The sequence below is a fragment of the Podarcis bocagei genome (assembly GCF_964188305.1).
Source record: "Podarcis bocagei genome assembly, chromosome: 8".
Lineage (NCBI taxonomy): Eukaryota > Metazoa > Chordata > Lepidosauria > Squamata > Lacertidae > Podarcis > Podarcis bocagei.
This window is the reverse complement of record NC_138133.1, coordinates 69489360-69512651: the sequence shown is the minus strand read 5'-3', so window position 1 is coordinate 69512651 and position 23292 is coordinate 69489360. Positions and strand designations below refer to the sequence as shown.

At 43.2% G+C, this 23292-nt stretch overlaps 1 protein-coding gene across 1 annotated transcript; it reads left to right on the top strand.

The window, feature by feature from the left end:
* The first annotated feature begins 716 nt into the window (after positions 1 to 716).
* Positions 717 to 13025, top strand: ZNF706 (zinc finger protein 706). The gene is made up of 4 exons (XM_081205291.1): positions 717 to 863; positions 8452 to 8588; positions 10334 to 10439; positions 10840 to 13025. The coding sequence occupies exons 2-3, from the start codon at positions 8454 to 8456 to the stop codon at positions 10427 to 10429; spliced, it is 231 nt and encodes a 76-aa protein (XP_081061417.1). The 5' UTR covers positions 717 to 863; positions 8452 to 8453; the 3' UTR covers positions 10430 to 10439; positions 10840 to 13025.
* Positions 13026 to 23292: the final 10267 nt, after the last annotated feature.

Below are 23292 nucleotides of genomic sequence, written 5' to 3'. Positions count from 1 at the left end.
GGGTCCCTTCCAACTCTGCAATTCTATGAACCGGAGAGTTTGGCTTTCTTTGATTCCCCCACGCTATGTGCCGCACGCAGCAGCAGCTATTGTCAGGGGAAGAGTCAAGCTGACCTGATGTTAAACATCAAGGAAAGCTGAACACAAAAGCCAGCACCATAAAAGCCAAGAGAAGGATCTTTACACTTGCGCGGTGGGGGAGGCGAAAGAGAGAGATATTAAAATCAGCAGAACGTCGTTTATTATTGCGGCTGACTAAAGCTTCACAAAGAATGCATTATAAAAGACCGGCATTTCGGGTCCCTTCAGCCGGCCGCCTTCTTCTTCTTCTTATGCCACGGCTTGTTGTGAGGAACCGACTTCCCCTCCCCTGAGGGGCGGCTTCCCTTCAACCCGCCATGATGCCCCAACGAGCGGGAAAACCGTCGCTTGCCGACTGTGACCCTGACAGACAGGAAAGCGGAGGGAAATGGTGCTTTGGAGGGAACTCCGACAGGCCCCGCCGCCACCTCGGCTTCCTGCTCAGGCCAAGCGAGAGGCCTTTCCTCCGCGTTATGTAATAGGGAGGCGCCGCCATTGGCCCGGTCCGGGCGCAGCAGCAGCAGCCGCCGCTGCCGCCGGATGAGGCGTTGGCGGGAGCGGCCTGGCCTGGCTTGGCCTGACTCTCGGCTCTCGGCGGGGAGGGGCGGCGCGTGCGCACTTCGCCGCCGCCGCCGACGGACGGCGAGAGAGACTCCGTCCCTCACACACACACGGGCTCCTCCATCCTCACGGGCAGGCGGCGGCAGCTGCTGCTGCTGGGCCGCGCGGAGCCTTCCGTAGCTGTCGACGGACGCCTGGCAGGCGGGACCCCCACAGCCCGGGTAAACGCGGGGGGCGAGGGCAGGGGCTTGGGCGCCGCCGCCGCCAGGCCTCGGGGGCGAGGGAGAGAGAGGAGAGAGGCCGGCAGCCTGTTCGGGGCGGGTTAAGTCTCTTCCCACCGAGCCGGGCGGCGGCCGGAGGGGTTTATTTTTCAGTCCCGTCCCCCCCCCCCTTTCGTGGGGAAGTTTCCCCGTCCCGGGTGGGGGCCGAGAAAGGTAGAAGAGACCCCTCGTGTTTCTTGCGGGGCTGGACACATGGCCGCTTCTTTCACGGACGGGAAGTTTTTTTTGGGGGGGGGGTTCGGGAACATGGTGGTTTCCTTATGGTTTTGCCCTGTGGTGGCATTTCCCATTTGTTTTCCCCGCCTTTAAAAAACCCAAACACGTTTAGGGTGAGGGAAGGGTTTTGGGGGGGGGGTTACTGTTAGGCCCCCGCCGGAAGGTGCTGGGTATGATGGGATTGGGTTGGTTTATTATATTTCTATGCCACTTTTCGTTCAATTGAATCCCAAAGCGGCTTATAAATAATAGTAGCATAATGGAACACTACACATATAAATCATGTAGAATAATGGCTATGGGGGTTGACTGTCTGCGTTTGCTTGTTAGAAAGTTGCACTTTCTTACATAGTGCTGTGAGGTTTTTGAAATGGGCTTTTCCACCTTAAAAAAACCCTTGACCAGTTTTGCAGTGTTTCCTCTCTTTAGATGATCCCCAGCTTCCCCTAGTTATCCATGTAACAGGTTTACTGGCAGCACCAAATTCACCTTGAAAGGGTGAAGTTGGTAAATGATATGATGTTCGTCTTCATTGAAGTCATGATGATCTCTCTTGGAAATAAGTTTTTAGCCAGCTGTATCAAGGATAGCTGGACAGAGTGGGAAACCAGGCATGAAGGTGGTGAGCTCCCTCTTCCTCCCTCCAGTTAGGGTTCTTCTTGCACTTGACTGTGCAAAACAAGAGGATTTGTATTGCGTTGCCCACACTTGGCCTCATACGCTTTCATGCCAAACACCATTCTTGGCACACTTTACTCTTTGTTGTTTCATTTCTTTCCTTGCCATCACGTGTTGGGACTGAGTCTGCTGTTCGCATCAACATTTGAAACAGCTTAAAATCAGGTTGGAATGCTATCTCTGCGTGTGTTCCTCGGTGCAGTAAGGATTAAAAATTATATATCATAAGAGTTTGATTGAAGCTGAATGGTAAATTAATCTGTGTTGTGCTAGGTGTGTAAAAGGCAGCTGCTGGTGTCAGACCTGAGATATGAAACCTCATTACCATTTGTTACTTGGTCACATGCACTGCTTGTTTTCCGACTTGGACATTTCCTTCTAGAAAACAAGTTCTTATGCAAGTGATATGCTTGACAGCTTAATCAGAATCTTATTACTCTATTTTTGTTTCTTTACCTTTTTGTACATTCAGCTGCAAAGGCCTGTTCATTTTCTACCCTTGTTTGTCTGATAAAGTTAAGAAGTGGAAACTAGTCTGCAGTCTCATGAGTTTGGGAAAACTGCATGTTATATGCCCCGTACCCCAAATATAGGAATATTGATGAAGAAGGTATTTAATACTGATATTCCTGACATACAGTTAGAAGGTTACAACAGCAAGACTAGATGCACATGTTTTGTTCTGGGAATCGGAATCTGGTTGAAAACAAGGAAGATCTGATAACATATGTTGGCTGTGTGCAGTTCCAGAGGAGAAATTGCTGCCTGCTGTTATGACAGTGAAATTCTTTTAGGACTTAGCAGATTGGATATGGTTGAAGTCTCATGGGTGTGCCTTTAGAATGAACATCCTGGCCAGCCTCCTTTTTAAATTCTCAGCTGTCCCAACCAAGATACCCATAAGTATACCCACCAAGGCATGACAAAACAGTTGCATGAGTTTTATTTGGGGAGGAAACCATCTTGGGAAATCGGCAACAAGTATGCAAACCAGTTGATCCCTACTTTTTTAATCTTGCTAGGGTAATAACTTATTATTATACATGCACCGTAAGTAAAATTACGTATGGTGTGGAGAAAGTGAATAGAAACTGTTCTTCTCTCATATTATTAATTACATTGCATTTATATCCTCCAAGAAACTCAAGGTAGTATAGATGGTTCTCTCTATTTTATCTTGTTGTTTGCCCTGTGAAGTAGCAATATAATACACACACATACACAACTATCCTTCACTAGCAGCAGTTCAGTATTAAAAATAATAATAACCAGCCACAGCAACAGTGCGGACAAGGCTTGATGCAGAAGAAGTTTGTTCTTGTTTTTTGGAATTAGAAGATCTAGAGATCTCACCAAAAATACTTTTGATCATGTAGATAGCAGATGGGGAAGGAACCCATTTACATTACAGTGGTACATCAGAAGTCGAACAGAATCCGTTCCGGAAGTCCGTTCAACTTCTAAACATTTGACCTCCAAAGCTTCGCTTATGATTTCGGCTTCTGAAAGAGTGTTTGGAAACCGGAACACTCACTTCCAGTTTTTGATTGTTCGGGAGCCGAGGTACGACTGTATTAAAACATAGGAAATATGTGAATATGCAAGGCAGAAGTTTCAGAACCATATTTGCAGTCTTAAAAAATAATCCCCAATGCTAATAAAATGAGACAACTTTGCTGTTCAATTATAGTAAAATTAAGCTTTTATCTGGTCACACTGGTTTTCTGGATTCAGTGTATGTGGGTTCAGCATATATGAAGTCATTCTCACTTCCCTGTCACTGTTTCTTTCACTGGGCTGCTTTGGGAGGAAGGGAGGGATATAAATTGAATAAATAATAAAGTTACCCATCTGTAGTGTGAGAATATGTGACCTTTTCTATAGAGCTGCTCTGTGGTCAGAACACACACATTGTACAGCAGAAGTAGCTAACCTGTGGCCCTCCAATTGCTGGATGACATCTATCATCTCTGATGGATGGCCATGCTGGGGGTGGTTCATAGGAGTTGGAGTCCAACAACAGCTTGGAGGATCACTGCCTAATACTTCGGTTGAAGGTATGACCCACATGAATATAGGTGTCTCTGCCTTTTCCTCGTGAATCACTTTGCTCGCATGTGGAATGCTCTGAGGAAAATGATACAGGAAGATAAACTGTGTTTGAGGAACTCGGAGACTTGGAAGGAGTATGTCTCCCTTTTTCTGCTGACCTAGTCACTGAAATTTGCAGGAGAGTTCTGTCTTGTTCTGAATTCAAGCCATCTTCAGTGTGGAGCAGTGGTGTTCAAACTTTTTTCAAAGAGGGCCAGATTTGATGAAATGAAGGCCGTGAGGGCCAACCAAAGTTTTTGACCTTTTTTAGGATTGAAGCTGTTGAGGTTTTTTTAGGATTTTACCCCAGAAAAATAAATTGACACAGGGGCCGGGTTAAGTTGACCGCCAGGCCAGATTATACCCCCAAAACGGACTTTGGACATGCCTGGTGTGGAGTTTTTGTCAGTAACTCAATACATGCTTATTCACCTGGGCTTTCGGGTTACTTTGAAACAGGCCATTGTTACTTGCTCCTGCTCCTGTTATCAAAAGTTAATAATGGCTTTATTGTACCGTTTTCCTGTTTGCATGAACATCCCTTTATTCGGAGCAGCCTTCTAAAAAATCAGTCCATTTAGCTTGGTATTGTCAGCACTGTTTGGCAGCAGCGGCTCTCCAGAGTTTGTGGAGACATCACAAGTTGAGTTTGGGATTTTCTGCATGCAAAACCTCTTGAGGTACATATTTTGATAATGGCCAGTTTAGACAGTCATACCTCGGGATAAATACACTTCAGGATAAGTAATTTTGGGTTGTGCTCCGCAGTGACCCGGAAGTAACAGAGTGCGTTACTTCCGGGTTTCACCGCATGCGCAGATGGTCAAAATGATGTCATGCACGGAAGCGACGAAACGCGACCCGCAGACACGCTGTTGCGTCTTACATTCTGTTCAGGATGCGAATGGGGCTCCAGAACGGATCCCGTTCGCATCCCGAGGTACCACTGTATTTGGAATAAATAATAAACCTAGGAGCAAGCCCAAAAAAGTATAGGTTGTTATTCCATTGCATATCTAATTCTATATCAGGAATAGAGAATCTGTAGCTCTCCAGATCTTGTTGAACTACAACTCTCATCGCCCTTGAACACTGGCATTGAATGGGGCTGTTGGGAGTGCAACAATATCAGGAGGAATGCAGGTTCTATGCCGCTGACTTTAAGAAAAATATCATGGCTGTGAACAGCATAGAATAAAATTATAGTCATAAAACAAATACAAAGCATCACAAATAAAATAAAATTAATATATCAACTTTACTGAATCACTACTTGGGGGAAGCCAGAGTGAACAGGTGAGCTGTAAGCAGGCGCCAAAATGGCAGTACTCTAGGGAGCTGCCTGATAATTACTGGAAGCACAAGCCAAAGGGCAGGGGCCACCACACTAAAGCCAGACATAGCCTATCCTGGAGGATTCCATGGTCAGTGGTACAGAAACCTACAGAAAGATTGAAAATAGGCAAGGTCTCACTCTCCTTGTCTCTCTCAATTAAAGTAATTATCAGGGTAACAGGCCAATTCGTCCCAAAACCATGCCTGAATTCAGACTGCAGTGGTTCTAGATAACTGATCTCTTCCAAGAATGTCTCCTGTTGTTCTGCCACTACCCATGTCATCTTCATTTACAACTGGTTGGTAACTATCACAAACTATGGAGACCAGTGTGGACTTCTTTAGGAGTGGCCATACCAGCTTCTTTTAATGCCAGAATTTATATACTACTTGATTGTAAGAAAACCTCTAAGCGGTTTACAGGAAAATTTCTTACGTGCTTAATCAATGATAAAATATTTTCAATGACTAAAAGGATACCCGATTTTAAAAGCATTTTTAATACAGCTGTTTTTGAAAAGTACAATGACAAACACAATCTTAAGAATATCCCTCGTGTGTGTGTACATACACAGAGGGTTTTCTCTCATTTATGTCTGTGCCATACGATCACAAAGTGTGTATTTTGCTTCAGAACTATTTGTACTTGACTGCAAACTATTAACTAATCAGCTAAAACTCATATGAGAAGTTGACTTTTTTTAAAAATTGGATGCTATGTATACTAAGCAGTCACGTGAGCTTCAGTAGGATGCATATCTTTTAAAAATTATGCAGTTATATGCAGCTTTTCATTTTGGGGGGTTTGTTTTGTATTAGTATCACAACTTGATGATGCTTGCAGGGGAATAGTTAAAATTATCAAGCTGCTATGACATATATATATATATATATATATATATATATATATATATATATATATGCTTTCGTAGATTTTCACCTTTCGTAGATTTTTATATACACCTTCAAGAGTACACTGGGATAACCTAGATGTCTTGGAGAAGTGTAGGCAGGCTCTGGTTGTCTGTCACTCTTCAGTCTTCTTGGTCTCTTGCAACAAAACACTGTAAATGCTCTGAAACAGCATATTGTGACAGACTCTAGCTTCATGTTACACACTTGCACAGTGATACAAGGAGCAATCAGAAGTAAACCAGAACTGGGTGGAAATTATTCTGAATTCATATGTTACCTGGGGAATGAGCACTGGCTATAGTGTGGGAAAGAATTACTAGGTCACTTTTGATGGCAAACTTAGACATTAATGTAAATCTTGCTCAATCATAAAGCTCCCTCGATAATATAGGACCATAATGATACGCTCAACATAGAATCATAGAATCATAGAGTTGGAAGAGACCACAAGGGCCATCAAGTCCAACCCCCTGCCAAGCAGGAAACACCATCAGAGCACTCCTGACATATGGTTGTCAAGCCTCTGCTTAAAGACCTCCAAAGTAGGAGACTCCACCACACTCCTTGGCAGCAAATTCCACTGTCGAACAGCTCTTACTGTCAGGAAGTTCTTCCTAATGTTTAGGTGGAATCTTCTTTCTTGTAGTTTGGATCCATTGCTCCGTGTCCGCTTCTCTGGAGCAGCAGAAAACAACCTTTCTCCCTCCTCTATGTGACATCCTTTTATATATTTGAACATGGCTATCATATCACCCCTTAACCTCCTCCTCTCCATAACCTACCCCATAGAGTTGTTTGATGAATAAGAAGGGATAACATCATACCTGCTATCTATAAGTACTTGAAGAAAGGGTGGGGTACAAATCAAGAATATCTCTTGGTGTAAAATATAAAAAGGAAAGTTTCCCTGCTTTGTAAGCAAAGTGTCCTTGGTAAATGTATTCCCTTCTCTGTTTGCCTTGTGATATGAATGTGGGTGCAGGGACATGTATTTGTAAGGGAGAATTGGAGTATTTTTGTAAACATTCCAGACCATTTTAACCCATTGTTTCCAGTAGCATCTGGGGTGTAAGACATTTTTCTTAATAAGCACCCCCCCCTTTTGTGTGTGTGGCTTTTTGTGGCTGGTCAGTTCTTGTCCCTTTATTTTCAACTACAGTAGTGAGTTCTGAAATACTATTATCCTAGCATAGCTGACAAATAACTTCATAGAGGCTAGAGTTCTCCCAAGTCTAGTTGGAGTAATAAAGGTGTTGAATTCCTTGTGTTCTGTGACTGATTTATATCCGTGTGAATGGAACAATGTGTACTTAATCTAAGAGTACCTTGAAACAGTATAGGGCTGTAATTGGGCTGTCACCAAATCATTGGCTGTCAGGAGCAGGGAAGCGCACAGCAGTAATTATGTCAGGACACAGGATAGTTTTGTAATTTGACCCAGGACTACCAGTTTCAGTTGCAGCCATGTGTTTCTTCTCAAATATAGCACCACCTTCAATTGCTCTAACTAAATGGAGGGGTTTGAGCCTGAATTCTTTCCTCCAAATTCCTCCTCCTTGTAACAGAATAAATATTCTCTTAGTTGTAATCTGTGGAACCACTCTTGTCTCATTTATGGGAATAAATGATGGGGCACCTATGCTAGTTGTGAGGAAAGTACCTGGGCAAGTAATTACAAAAATAATTGCTCGTGCGTAAGTTGCCGCCTCTCCAGGCTTTGTTGCCTTGCTAAACCTTTCAGTCTGGGCAGCCCTTCACTTTGTGGCTGCCTCAGTCGCTAGCAGTATCCGTCAGTGGGCGTTTCTTAAATCTTTTCCAACATAAAAGTTGTTTGACACCCAGTCTCCTCCTACTCTCTCTGCACGGAAGTCTTCTGCGCAGGGTGGGCATGGGTAGCGGAGGACCCGTGCTCTCCCCGCTGGTGTCCGGTGAAGAGTCCTGGAGCCCTCTCGCCGATTCCCCCATCAGCCCCTCTATATCCCTGGTGTTGCGCTGATTTGCTTCCCCATCTGCGGAGCTGCCTCTCTCCCTGCTGGGCCCTTCTCCAGCATCATTTGAGAGCCTTCCCTCCGCCTCTAGCTCCGATGTCAGTTCCCTGACAATATCTGAAAGCAGCTTGTGCTTTTTCTAGATGGAGGCTGGCTCTTAAGAAGTGCTTAAATGCTATGGCTGCAATCCTAAACACAGTAGTGAGCAAATTCTTTTAACTTGAAGCCATTTATTTCTGAGCAAATATGCCTTAGATTGCTCATATGGTTCAGTCTGCTATAATGCCTTTTGCACTTATTTTTAGATATGGCTCGTGGACAACAGAAGATACAGTCACAGCAGAAGAATGCCAAAAAGCAAGCTGGGGCAAAGAAGAAACAAGGCCATGATCAGAAGGCTGCAGCTAAAGCTGCTCTAATATACACCTGCACCGTCTGTAGGGTAAGAGGCTTTGAAAATGAAGCATTGTGGCAATCTTTCCAGGCCCCAAGTTTGGCTCGTATGGAATGAAGCTATGGAAGAGACAAATAACATCTATGTGTGTTGTGTGCTACATATGCACTCTAGGTGGGGAATTGATAATTTGACTCTGGATTCCCTATGCTCTTTCTCCTTCAAATAATTCCCTAGAATTCTCTTCTCCATAGGCAGTACGGAAGAACCTACATAAAGTTTTAAAACACCCCTTTGCATTGTCACTGGCTATTATATCAACTTGTGCCTCTTTGTATGAGTTCAGTCTCCTACTACTGATTTCAGTTGTTGGGTATCCTGTGCTAGCACGCCAAAAAGGTTACATGGCAAACACTTAAATCATGTATCAGATGAAGGTGTATGTTATCGGTAGTGCCTATCATTTCTGCAACACTTGGGGAATTGCATGCACCTTGCTTTGAAGAGTTGGAGGGTGTGACAGCATGCACATGCAGTGTAGTAAATCAGTAGGTTCAGGTGAAGGAGAAGGAAATGGGAACATCCTCACTTTGTGGGTTCCTGGGCAAGAGATTTCTGATTTTTATTTATTTATATGCTACCCAACTAACAGTGTGTCCTCTGGGCAGTTTAACAACAGGCTTCCCTTCAGTGTGAGAGACTCAAGGCAGCATACAGTTGAAAGCAGATATAATAACATAATTGATAAACAATAGCAATAAAGTATACTGCAGAACAGGGTATGATAAAAATGGGCAGGATGGACAGACAGATGTGTGCAACGAGGAGTAAAAAATGGAACAGGTACTGCTTGGATACACAACTGAATAACAGTGCAGGACTTGGTGAAGCAGGGATTTTGGTCAAATACTGGGGGGAGACTGCTTGTTACATAGGGACCTGCCTATGTTTCTATACATTGCCAGCATTTGGTGAGTGTCTTGCTTGTAAGTTTAGCCTTATATTTAACCACTAGTCTAGTAACCTTTGGTGACCAGGAATTGCATGCTGATTTGGGAGTCGGCTGGCAGGGGTGGTATGAATTCTCCCTCATCTGCACCTACTGTAAAACTCAGGTGAGCTGTTTGAAAAGGTGAGCCCCCTCCCGTATGCCCATCACCGAAAGTCGGTTCTTGATACCTCTTCCCTTTAATACTCAACCGGCTATTTTAAAATGATGGCTCCCCATTTGTGGAATGCTCTCCCCAGGGAGGCTCTCCTGGCACATTTATTACATATTTTTAGGCACAAAGGGAAAACATTTCTCTTCAACCAGGCTCTTTGCTGTTGAACAGTCTATGGCCTTTGAAATGTGTTGAGGGAGGATTATTTTTTATTATTATATTATGCATGTTGTGTTTTTATATTGTAAACTGTCCTGTGATCTTCAGATGAAGGGCAGTATATAAATGTAATAAATAATAATTTTGTACTTCCCAACAGGCAAAAAACTAAAGTTAAAACTGAATTCACTGGTTTCAGGAAGGAATACCCATGAAATACTAGCCAAATAGCAGGCAGGGAGGGGACACAATTTTATGTGCAATTTGTGAAAAGGATAAGAATTGAGTAGGAATGAGTAGGTAGAACAAAGCAGGGGAGTTAGGAGGTGGCAAAGAACGAGGAACAGTCCCTCCAAAATCTGGCTGCTCTTGAGCCAAAAACCCTAATGCAGTCCTTTAGGATTCAGGGAGAAGAAGCTGTATTTGTTTGGGATTTTGCCTTGCATAAAGCTCCATTCTCTCCTTAATCAGACACAGATGCCAGATCCCAAGACCTTCAAACAGCACTTTGAGAGCAAGCATCCGAAGACTCCGCTCCCTCCAGAACTGGCAGATGTTCAGGCGTAAAAGCTCACAGGTGAATGCTTAGCATTTAAGTTTTGAATTAAATAAATTTAGTATATATCATAAGTAAAACTGCATCAAATGGATTTCATTTACAATATAGGTTTTATGAAAATTGGGAGCTAACTTGAAGCATAAACGATTATTTTGGTTTTGTTGCTTGTCATATTTAGAACTTTATTTTGATATAGCCAGGGCATTACATAGCAACTTGGAGAGTTGCCAAAATTGGCAACAAGTCTGTGAGAAGATAAATGTGTGTAATCTTCTAATTTTGTTGTCTTTATCTGCTGCAAGGGTTTAGGGAGGTTCAGTTCATTTAATTATGAAATGACATTACATTGACTCATTAGATGCTAGTAACTCGATGAGACAGTAAGACTGTATTTAACAATATTACTCTTGTGTTGCAGGTGAATTCATGGAACCTATTGACTCTTCTACTGTCAGACATTGCATAACAAACCTGCAGCTGCTTTTCTAACAAACTGTTGATCAGCAAAAATGAAGGGGCTATAGAAACATTCATATTTTTATGCTGTTCCTCTTGGGCGTCATGTAAAGATGAATCTATGTAACTGTACAGTTGTGCCCTACTTGGAAATCTGAAAATTGGTTCATTCTTAAATTTTTTACAGTTGTAATTATATTGATGTTCATATTGTGTAAAATAACTCATTTAATAAAATAGTACTTTGATTTTACAATATCGCAGGTAAAATACTTGTAGAAGTTCTGTTTTCAATACCTGTTTTATTTGCCTTACGAAATCCTAACAAGTGGACTTCTCCCACAGCCAAAAACTAAATGGTGTCATTTGCTCTTTAACATTTATTACTGTTGAGTCCACATTAACTAGAAAAATCTTTCTCCATTTGGTATGCAACTTGCTTTGAGCCTGGTTATTTTCTAAAACACTTAAATGGCTTTGACCGAAGTAGTGTTTTCTTTCAACTCTGTTTAGTTTGGAGTGCCTGCTCTACTGACCCTTATGAAATTTCATTCTTGTATATAAATGAGCTTTTACCTTAAATTTATGCACTGGAGACAAGTGCAGTACCAGTGAATCCTCATGCTAGGTGGCAGGCTGGTGGAAGTATAGTAGAACTGAACTTTTGTTTTGGTGTGATCTGAATGATCATATTTGCTATAGCAAGTTAAAATAATTTATCTCTGTTGTGAAGTTCCACTGTGGAAACTCTTAAATGCACCTATGAGAAGTCAGCCACACTGGCTACATTAGTGTGTAAAAAATGACTACTGTAACGGTTTCCTTGTTTGAAAGCAAATGTTAAATAAATCTGTTTCAAAGAACAGGATGGCACACAAAATGGAGATAATAACTAACAAAATGGAAATAATAACTAGCTGAGCTTTGATTAGTTGGAACCGATGAATGGTAGCAGGATAGGTGTTACTTTTTTCCTATCTTGCAGCATTGGTTTATGTCTGCACTACCCAAATTTCATTTTGAACTCGATTCTAATGTCAGATGCAGAGTGCCCATATTTTGGAGCTCTGTCTTACTTGCTTTTTACTGGAAAGAACTGCAAATCCATTTTATGTTGGTAGCAGATGACTGACATGGGCATTATTGCTTTCCCATTGATTGGATATTTGGAAGGAAATATTGACCAACTTCTCTTTGCTTTGTGCCTGGGTCATTTAATCTTTTAAACAGTTAATTCTTTACTTAAGCATGCCCATGCAGGTTGCACATTTGATACGGAAAGGTAAATAGCAGTTTGTGCATTTGTTAACCCGTCTGATCTATGCCATTTAAGTTCATCTGCCTTTACTATAGTCATTCTGGAATGAATCTTCACGGTTTTGTAGCTGTCATTGCATTGTACCCCTGACATTAGAATGTAGCCTTTTGGTTCGTTTTGTTTCCTCACTTGATAATTACAGCCTGTTCATCATATGATAGCTAGGTCCCAGTAGGCAAGAAATCTGCCTTCCAAACTGCTGTGGTATGCTTAAATGTTGAAACTGAGTGCTTTTTAAACTGAAAGACACTTGTTCACTAATTTTTACTTTTAGTAGACTGTTTTGGGGGGGGGTTAAAAAAACACACCACCTTTAAATAAGTTCATTCCTAAAGCTGATACTTGTCATGTATTATTTCAGACCTCAGAGCAGTAAATAAAAGAGGGTTTTCTTCTAAATTATTTGGGAACAATTAAGCATAAGTTTCCTACTAGCTGTAGGACAACTGACCCATTTATATGCAGAATTTGCATTTTTTTAAAAAAATGGTTGTCATCAGTAGCATTGTGTTTATGCACTGAGCAAGTTAGATCTTGATTTTGTACACTATACTAATGCTGTTACCAGCAGATAATTTGTTTTCTAATCAGTTAAAAGCCACCACAGAATCTTGGAAGGTCAACACACATGGGAGCTAACATGCGGGGTGGGGGGAGAGAAAACTGAGGTGGTAGGAACCTTGAATTCTCTGTGCTGAGTTAAAGAGATGGGGATAAATGTGGAAAAAAAATATTCTTTCCAAATCTTGTGGATGGTACCCTGTTAATCCTGGATAAAGACACAATTGTGCAGTGTAATGTGTCTGATTAAAATCTTTTAAAAAGCAAAAGTGTAAAATGTGATATTTCCTGCCTACTTAAAGCAAGTGTCATTTTATTAAAGCTTTGATGCTAGCTGGGCAGCTTTAGCAATTTGTTTAGTACAGGGAATGGAAATGACAGCAAGCATTTCACTCAACTCTCTTAAGTACGAATAACTTGGGTTTGGAAGCACCAAGATAGGGTAAAGTAACATTGCAGCAAAAGTCCTGGTGAATTGCAAAAAGTGCTTGGCTGTAATGAACAGATGTTTGTCTATTGGTTAAGTCATACTTGAAATAAACACGATACAGGGTTGTATCCAGCACTGCCATTATGCTTATGCAGTAGACTACTGCACGCACTATGGAACTTCCCTCTCCTCTGCCATACAATCCCCTGCACACCCGCAAAATCTGTTCTAGAAGTTTTGGGGACCCTATGGTACAGATTTGCGGGGTACGTAGAGAGGAGAAGAGCAGATTCCATTGCACAAGGTCACTATGCATGTAGCACTTGAGGCAAACCCATAATCTTGGGGGAAATGTGCTATTGCCGTCACTCAGTCGCATCATACAAAATTGCTCATAGTCATACCAAAGTTTCCAGCACTATATGCATGTAGATTTGCTGAAACAGCATTCTCTTGTGAAAGAGTGTGAATACCTAGTCTCTGGAATGCTGCCTAACCTTGAACTCTGGGCATTAGCAAGAACCCTTGTGAAACTTACATGTATAGTGTCAAATACTACACTGTCAGGCAGGTTTTGTCTCTTAACAGGCCAGCTGAGCTTTATAGGTCATATCAAGTACTGGGTTCTTTCTTCACTCCAGCTACGTGCTATCTAGGTTCTTTTTTGCCTTGCTAGGAGAACAGTACAGCTGCAGCACTCGGATGAAATTGCATGTCTCGCTGCAGAGATCTTCAGGGGATGACTACACAGCATGCTTGGAAGATACAGACTTAATGCACTCATTCATTGGGTGGCTCAAGTTACTCTGGTAGCGATTTGCACATCAACCAGGTTATGACTTCCTTAATGCACGACAGTTTATAACATTTGCAAAGGTAAAATCTAACATCTATATTCTTCAAAAGGGCTGAAAGCTGCCAGGTGTTGGAATATATTTTGGAGGACTGTTGCAAAGTTGATAGAGCTCATTGTTTTCTGTTGCTCTGGAGGGGAGAATTTGAACCAACGACTTCAAATTACGAGGAGTCGAGTCTGGATTAAATCAGTGGATGAGGACTGGCGGCCTTGAGGGCTGTATGTTGCACAGGCACACGATCACAATAAATATTAGGAAGAGCCTCCTGACGGTACAGACGGTTAAAACGGTGGAACAGACTGCTTTGGGAGATGGTGGGCTCTCCTCCATTACAAGTCCTTAAGCGAAGAGGCTGGGTTGAACTAGAGGAAGCAGTGATGGCCACCAACCTAGATGGCTTTAAAAGAGGATTCAATAAACGAATAGAGGATTATCAAGGGCTACTAGCCATGATGGCTCTGCCGGACCTCTGCTACTGGTGGGAGTAATGCTCTTGAATACCAGTTGCTGGAAGCCACAAGGTGGGCAGGGGGTTCTTGTGTTCACATTCTGCTTGCAGGATTCCCACAGGCACCTGATTGGCCTCTAAGAGCAGAATGTTGACATCCTTATTGGGGATGCCACCTCTTGGAACTGCTATAGGAGTGGAGTGTATGTGGTTGGAAGGATCAGGTGTTCCCCAAATGGTCTCTGGACTTCTTGTGGTCCATGAGTTTTATTCAGATAGTCTGCAGCATGTCATTATTAAATATTCATAAAGATTCATATTCATATTCATCCAGTGCTTTTCAAGCTGCACTGGCTCCCGGTGGAGTACAGGGTCAGATTTAAGGTGCTGCTTTTGACCTTTAAAGCCCTTCACGGCCTAGGACCCTCGTACCTACGGGACCGCCTCGCCTGGTATGCCCCACGGAGAGCCTCAAGGTCCATAAATAACAACACCCTAGTGGTCCCAGGCCCTAAGGAAGTTAGATTGGCTTCAACCAGAGCCAGGGCCTTTTCAGCACTGGCCCCAACTTGGTGGAACGCTCTGTCTCATGAGACCAGGGCCCTGCAGGATCTGATCTCTTTCCGCAGGGCCTGTAAGACAGAGTTGTTCCGCCTGGCCTTTGGATTGGAGCCAATTTGATTCCCTCCGCCCCCTTTTTCTTTTTTCTTTTCCTTCTCCTGCAATGAGGCTCCATTTTAATATTTTAATGTTCCATTATTTTAATGTTGTATTTTATTTTTGTTTTTAAGTTGTAATCACTCATCTTGTTTTTATTATTGCTTGTAAGCCGCTCTGAGCCCGGCCTTGGCTGGGGAGGGCGGGGTATAAATAAAAAATTATTATTATTATTATTATTTTAAAAACTGTTTTTGCTGTTTTTTATTTCTTATATTGTTTTTGTATTGCAATGCAACTTGAATTCTATGAAATAAAATGAAACATAAAAGACAGTAAGGAAAAAAGCATATTTTCAGACAGCACATTATAGTTGCTACAACAGGCAGGAAAATCAGGAGGGGAAAGTGGGAATCACTGGACTGGGCAGACTTTGAGGTTCCTTGGAATTCTATGTAAAACCTTCACTGTTTAAACTGTGGTTTAAACCCTGTAGCATCAGTTTGAGAGGCCATCTAGTCCAGGATTATATTTCAAGAAGATGTCTTCAGCAAGCACATAAACAGCTTATGAAGTCAGCTCTCCCTGCCCAAGAGCACGTGGTATTCAGAGATAGACTGGTTCTGACCTTGAAGATCTTCCTTTAGCTCGATAAATATGTTTTTCTAAGACTGCTTACTGTAACTTACTGTATGATTGGAGTATGTATGCATAATACACAGGAAATTATGGCAAACATAATTGGGGGTCACAGTAATTTCATAAAGCAGCTGACCATCATGGCGCAATAAGGGATAGCACTCAGATTAGTGTTCTGTTCTCCAGGAGTGAATAGTGTGTCCAGTAATGTATGCCACGAATAAACAGAACTGCTGTTCCAAGTGTCATCTGACCACTCTGCAATATGTAACCAATTTTTTGTGATTATGATAATTGCACACCCAAGACTTAAGATTTTGCTGATGTAAGCATAGCTACAGTTTGAACATTTCTGTGTTGCTGTATTCTGTGCATCCTAACTAACTTGGATTGTATTTGGTTGTTTTCTTAATGTTCTGTATGGAAGTTATAAAAATTAATCTGCTTGCTTGCTTTCAGAGCACGTTAATGGTACAATGTAAGGAAATTTCCCATTAGATAGCCTGAAATAGTCATTTCTAGAAGGGGTCAGCATATAATACTGTCACTGTCCCCTGTTGGGTGCAAACATTTCCCCCATGCCTCACCCAGAGTCCCTTTTGTATTGTTTAATATAAATGCATGTAGAGTCTGGCAATGCTAACACTCCTACATGAGACCCTTCCCTCATTCAGTCAGCTGCCTCCTCTCCTGCAGGTGTGTTGCCAGGTACTTAAAGGGCACCGAGCACCAATATCATTCTAGCACTGCATTCAGCAGAGATCAGGTCCTCTCACCATGGAGCTGAATGCAAGCCCCGCTTGCCAGGGAACAACCAAGAGTGTCTTTTAAGGTTCCTGGTTGTTCCTCTGCAACTGCATCTTTGCCTGTGCCACACCTGATGCCAGGTTGGCATATGAGGTCAGGTGCGGGTGGCTTGGGAAAAACAGCCCTAGCGGTCCCAATTATGACCCCTAGTGGAGGTTCTCCACTGCTGCTGCTGTATGTAAATTTTATGAAATAAATACAAATAAACTGGCATTTTGAGGCATATAGTGCCTCTGACCTTTTTGTTGTTTAGTCGTGTACGACTCTTGGTGATCTCATGGACCAGAGCACGCCAGGCACTCCTGTCTTCCACTGCCTCCCACAGCTTGGTCAAACTCATGCTGGTAGCTTTGAGAACACTGTCCAACCATCTCATCCTCTGTCGTCCCCTTCTCCTTGTGCCCTCCATCTTTCCTAACACCAGGGTCTTTTCCAGGGAGTCTTCTCTTCTCATGAGGTGGCTAAAATATTGGAGCCTCAGCTTCAGGATCTGTCCTTCCAGTGAGCACTCAGGGCTGATTTCCTTCAGAATGGAGAGGTTTGATCTTCTTGCAGTCCATGGGACTCTCAAGAGTCTCCTCCAGCACCATAATTCAAAAGCATCAATTCTTCAGCGATCAGCCTTCTTTATGGTCCAGCTCTCACTTCCATGCATCACTACTGGGAAAACCATAGCTTCAACTATACGGACCTTGGTTGGCAAGGTGATGTCTCTGCTTTTTAAGTTTGTCATTGCCTCTGACCTTAGAGGTACCCTATTCAGCCATCATGAGGACTAGCAGCCGTGCCCTTCATTCATTTATCTAATCCCCTTTCCAAGGTGTTTAAGCTTTTGCAAGGGGATGCCATCGCTTCCTTATGCACTTGTGTGAAGAAGTGCTATCTTTTGTCCTAAACGGTTTCATGGGATGACTCCAGATTCTGGTATTATGAAAGGAGGAAAGTCTTATTTTCTCCACATCGTGCATAATTCTGTATCCCTCTAACTTATCCCACCTTTCCTACAAAGCCCCAAATATAACCTTTCCTCTTACTTAAGATGCTGCAGTCCTGTGATCATTTTGCTTGTCTGTTCCTGCATCCTTTCTCTTTTCTTTTTGTACAGCTCTGCGATATCTCTCAAGGTAGAGCTATAAATCTTCCTCCTTATTGCCATAAAGCTCCCGGTCGCCTTCCTACCTACTGTTGATTCTTTTGTTAATCTTGAAGTGCTAAATCAGTATACAAAGTATTTTTAACACAGAAAGTGACCTTAGGTTTTCGGAATTAGAATTGCTTTTCTTTACCCATCCTGGTTGCGATGGAGGTACATATTTGAATTAAAGGAAAGGGAATAGCCTCAGCCAGACTGTACCCTTTTCAGTGAGATGGAATGAAACACCCTGCAGTGAACAGGTAGGGAACCAAAGTTTAATGAAACAAACTGTAGTCATGAAAGTACATTCCGATCCGTAGTTCAAAGAGCCAATGCGGATTCCTAATAGCATCTTCTTACATCACTTTCCCACTTTATCCTTGCCAGGAAGTGGGATCATAAATCTGTCTAATACCATTGTTCTGCTAACACCTCACATGCTTGGAAGAATTCATATGATCTGTCCAAAAAAAAAAATATTTCTTCTAGTTTTAAAACAAATCTTACTGCATGCTCTAAATATCATGTTGAATGTTGAATAAAAAGGATGCAAAAACAAAAACAAAAAAAACCTCCTGTGCCAAATATTCCAGAATATTTAATGACAATGAAAGTTGTACCTGTTGACAGAGGATTCAAAACTCTGGTTTTAACTTTGATTTATATCAAATCTGGATTAAACTTCAACTTGCCTGGGAATGGGAATTCTCCCCTATGCTTTGTCAAGGGAGGCAATAGTCATTGACTGTTTTCTGAAGGATGACTGCTTGGGCGTGTGGCTTGGACAGGTAGAAACCCTTGTCTTAATCCTTTTGCCTCTCAGGCTCTGCCTTCCTATGCCAGCATTGCAGCAGGTGGCCCTAGATTCCTTCATTAATGGGAGATCTGACTTTGAGTCATTCTGAGATCTCGGGCCTCTCGCCCAATAAACACATTGCTCATCACCACCTTTTCACCAGCAGTCTTGCCGCTGTGCAGTCTAAGGGAGAGTGAGCCTTGGGCTCCAGCCATCAGATGGGCGATTAAGGAGAGACCAGCCCCCTCCAGAACTAGCCCCCAGATGCTTTTGAGTGCTCACTAGCAGGTCTGAAAAGCCAAGAGTCCTTTCCTAAAACCACCCTGTACTCGGAGGTATTGCACCCCTGAACGTGGAAATTTCCTTTAAGTCCCCTTCAGACGTCCTGACTGAGTTAGAGGCCAACTATCTGAAGCAAGAAGCGTCCTGTATTTCTGGGAGTTCCTGTGCAGTAGCTGGAGCGTCAGGATTCCCAAATGCATGGGAAGCTTCCATGAACACAGAAGGCTCCTCGCTCCACCCAGACGGCCTCTTGAGTCATGGAGGGAAGGGGATTGGCTCCACTGGCGTGTTTGCACCAAGCCAGCCTCACCTCACTGCCTCATCCTGTATGCAGCAGCAACTTGGCCAGCAGGAGGTTAGGAAGGGCACAGCCCCACTGGGCCATCTGCTATTGTCAAATTGCTAATAAATGAATTGCCACATGGCATAAAAAGGTAAAGGTAAAGGGACCCCTGACCATTAGGTCCAGTCGTGACCGACTCTGGGGTTGCGGTGCTCATCTCTCTTTATTAGCCGAGGGAGCCGGCGTACAGCTTCCGGGTCATGTGGCCAGCATGACTAAGCCGCTTCTGGCAAACCAGAGCAGCGCACGGAAACGCCGTTTACCTTCCTGCCGGAGCGGTACCTATTTATCTACCTATTTAACTGCTAGGTTGGCAGGAGCTGGGACCAAGCAACGGGAGCTCACCCCGTTGTGGGGATTTGAACCGCCGACCTTCTGATCGGCAATTCCTTGGCTCTGTGATTTAACCCACAGTGCCACCTGCGTCCCTGCCACATGGCATACCTGGGTGTAAATATACAAGACGCGAAGGTACAGGAAACGTCACAGGGCTTGCTTATGTATGGAGCTTAAGCTAGGCCTAGACCAGGGTCTTCCAAACTTGGGTCTCCAGCTGTTTTGGGATTACAATTCCCATCATCCCTGGCCATTGGTTCTGCTAGCTAGGGATGATGGGAGTTGTAGTCTAAAAACAGGTGGAGACACAAGTTTGGGAAACACTGTTCTAGACCGACCTTTCGCAACTTGGTGCCCTCAAGATATTTTGGACGTCAGCTCCTGTTAGCTGCAGCCCAGCACAGGCCATAAGCTGGTCTAGACAAACAGCACATGGTGAAATATTACCAGACTGAAGCTCTTGATGAAGCAACAGCAACAAAACTCTTTAGAAGGTTAGGGCAAAGTGTTGTTGTCTTTTGGCCTCCCTGACATGCCGGTTTTCCAGATAGATGAATGTTGTTGTGCATAACCCGCCCACCCCATTCCCTTGTAGTCTGAAGTAGTACGGTTCAACCACAGTTTGATCTCTTTGCCCAGAACAGTCCTGAACTGATGTTTGGGCACAAGGTTCTGCCCCAATCAGAAGTGTGGGTAGGGAGAATGGTTGAAAACAGTGCCAAAGAGAAGTCGTCTTGGTTAGGAAGAAGTCCAGCAGCCATAGGAGCCAATTCCTAGGGACCAAGATCCCTTTGGCCCTCTCAATAAAATATTTGAGGAGGCCAGGCCCCTCCATATTTGATGGGCATTGCCATTCAGTGGTGTAAATGTGCCACATCATGTGACTGATTATGAGTGGCAGGGCTTACCTCCCCGCCCTACAATATTTTATTCAAGTTGGCACCTCTGCCAGGAGCCTGGGTCAAAGGTTTCCTGAGCCCAGTTCCAAGGCCCAGACTCCACCATGATGGCTACATGCTACCTTCAGAAGCTGGGGCGACATGTCTCGGGAACAGAGTCTTATCCTGCCTTCAGGCTTCCTTGAGACACCTGGCTACTGGCCACTGAAAATAAAGGGATGTTGAACTAGCAAAATCCAGCAAGGCTCTTCTTTCAAGCTGCATGTAACAATTCATTCCTCTACTCTAACTAAAATAAAACATTGGCTGCCAGCATCTGTACTTATACCTATCCTTATTTCTATCCTGTTGCTTACAGCTGATTGGAACCCTCAGTGCTACTCAGTGGCATCCTGAGATGCAGTTTTCAAAATATTTCCTTCCAGATGTATTATGTTCCTTTCAATTGCTTGCTGTTGGTATGTTATTTTCATTCCTTAACTTCAAATTGCAGTCTTCAGGGAGGCAAAATATTGTGCTAATGGAATGCAGGGGGATATCTGAAAACGAATGGAAAAGGTATCATATTTCAGCTCTCATTTATGCATCCACCAAACCTCGTCTATGCGCTGCAACCCATACCTGTGATCTAGGGCTTTAAGGACTTATTCCACTGTGTGTTAGACTTGAATTGTGGTGATGTTTAGTGGAATGGCTCTGATCTGCGAGAATAAGCAGGAACGTGAGAAATTGTTTTATACCAACTCAGGCCATTGGTCCATCTACCTTGTTGTCTAGACCAGGGTCTCCCAAACTTGGGTCTCCAGCTGTTTTTGGACTACAACTCCTGTCATCCCTAGCTAGCAGGACCAGTGGTCAGGGATGATAGGAACTATAGTCCAAAAACAGCTGGAGACCCAAGTTTGGGGAACCCCGGTGTAGAGTGACCAAATGCATCTCTTCAGAGTTTCAGACAGAAGTCTTTCCTGCCCAACCGGTTGATACCAAGTATGGTGTCTTATCCTGTGGTTCGTTCCAACTTCACCACTATCTTGGAGCTGTCTGGTAGACCTAAATCCCAGACTTGCCTGTTAAACCAAAAGGTTTATGTTTTGACACGGCGATACCTCCAACTCTCTAATCAGGCAAACTTGAAGTTGGAAATAGGAAACTCAGTGGAAAAAAAGTAAGGAAGGAATATCCTCATTATTAAGAAAGCACACTCTATTTTGAAGGGCAAGAATTCATGTGCAACATACCTTATGCCTATTATGTGCCTAATTTATTAAACCAAAGAAGCGTTGCAACTTATTTTCCTAACCAGGCTCTTGTGCATCTTTAATGGGGTTGACAACATGTACTGCTTGCTGCTGCTTCTCTGCCTATAACAAATTGCTCATTAGGTGACATTAACACAGAGTCATGTTGATTCCCATAATGTACACATTGTGTGATTGGTGAAAGCGCAAGCCAGCTGAATGCCCCCAGCTGGAATGGGGCGTTCAGGTTAATTAGCAAGCCTAGCCTTTAAAGGTTGCAATGGAAAACAGCAGATAACACATATGGAATTGAAATAAATAAATAAAATTTAAAAATTGTCCAGTAGCACCTTAGAGACCAACTAAGTTTGTTCTGGGGATAAGCTATACCCAGAACAAACTTAGTTGGTCTCTAAGGTGCTACTGGACATTTTTTTTTATTGTTTTTTTTATTTTGACTGAGTCAGATCTACACGGCTACCAACCTGAATCTAGAACATATGGAATTGTTGTTTTTATTTTGATTATGTGGTTTTATACAATGGTACCTCAGGTTACATACGCTTCAGGTTACATGCGCTTCAGGTTACAGACTCCGCTTACCCAGAAATAGTACCTCGGGTTAAGAACTTTACTTCAGGATGAGAACAGAAATTGTGCTTTGGCAGCACGGCGGCATATATAATAAATAAATAATTGCCCACGAAATCTCATTACTTCTCTCTTTTCCCCTGAAGGTTCTTTGGTACTTTCAAAAGTTGTCCACCAGAAATCTAACCACCGTGCACCTAAGATATATTTCCCCCTTCCCGGTGCCTCTCAAACAATTTTTACTCATCACCTGTGATTTCTGCGCCTCTTATTTCGCACCTAAGTTCTGACCTCTTGGCCTGCCTGAACTGAAAACTCTTCAAGGGTGAGGCCTGATCTGTGAGAATCTCCCACACCAACAGCAAGCTTCTGTACTTCCAGAGGAATAAGGTTGGCTAGAACCATTGCCCAGCGACAGCAGAATAAGCAAGTCCATTGACTAGAATTGACCTAGAATTGACTAGAATTTAGTCTATTTTGACTAAAAACTATGGGGGATAATACATACGTACTAGACCAGGGCTGGAAAACAAGATCCAGACAGTGGGGCGGTTCCTAACCCACCCACCCCAGCCATTTGACAGAACAATATGAATGGCAGATTTTGCAACAGAACGAGCATTCGGAAAACTGCAAGGCCTGTATTTTTTTTTATTGTTATTGTTGCAAGTCCACCCTGCTACACCTGCAGAAACTTGCCCCAGCTAATGAAGTTATTGCAAGCGAATGATTCATTCAGGACTTTCCATCTTACAGCTGGCTTCCCCTGTGCGAAGGCTTCGTTAAACCACACCCTTTTATGAGGCTGCAAAAGTCGCTTGGCAGGTTTCCTTCCCCTTCACAACCATTGATGGTGCGCAACAGCATAAGCCTGCACTGAGACTTTTTTTAAACAACAACAACAGCCAACAGGATGCTGCCAGGCGATGCAACAGCTGGCGGCTTCCTGGACCTGGTATGACACACACACACACGTTGCCATAACAGCGTTGCACAGCGAGCCTGTGAACACACGCCCTGTTTGATTGTTTAATTAAGGCTTCAAAAGAAACAGCTCAAAATAGTTGTGTTGCATTGT

Excerpts from the sequence above, each read along its gene's own strand:
- ZNF706 (XM_081205291.1), top strand. The coding sequence starts at position 8,454 with ATGGCTCGTGGACAACAGAAGATACAGTCACAGCAGAAGAATGCCAAA. Across the intron at positions 8,589-10,333 it reads ACACCTGCACCGTCTGTAGG|ACACAGATGCCAGATCCCAA; the intron begins GTAAGAGGCTTT and ends CTCCTTAATCAG.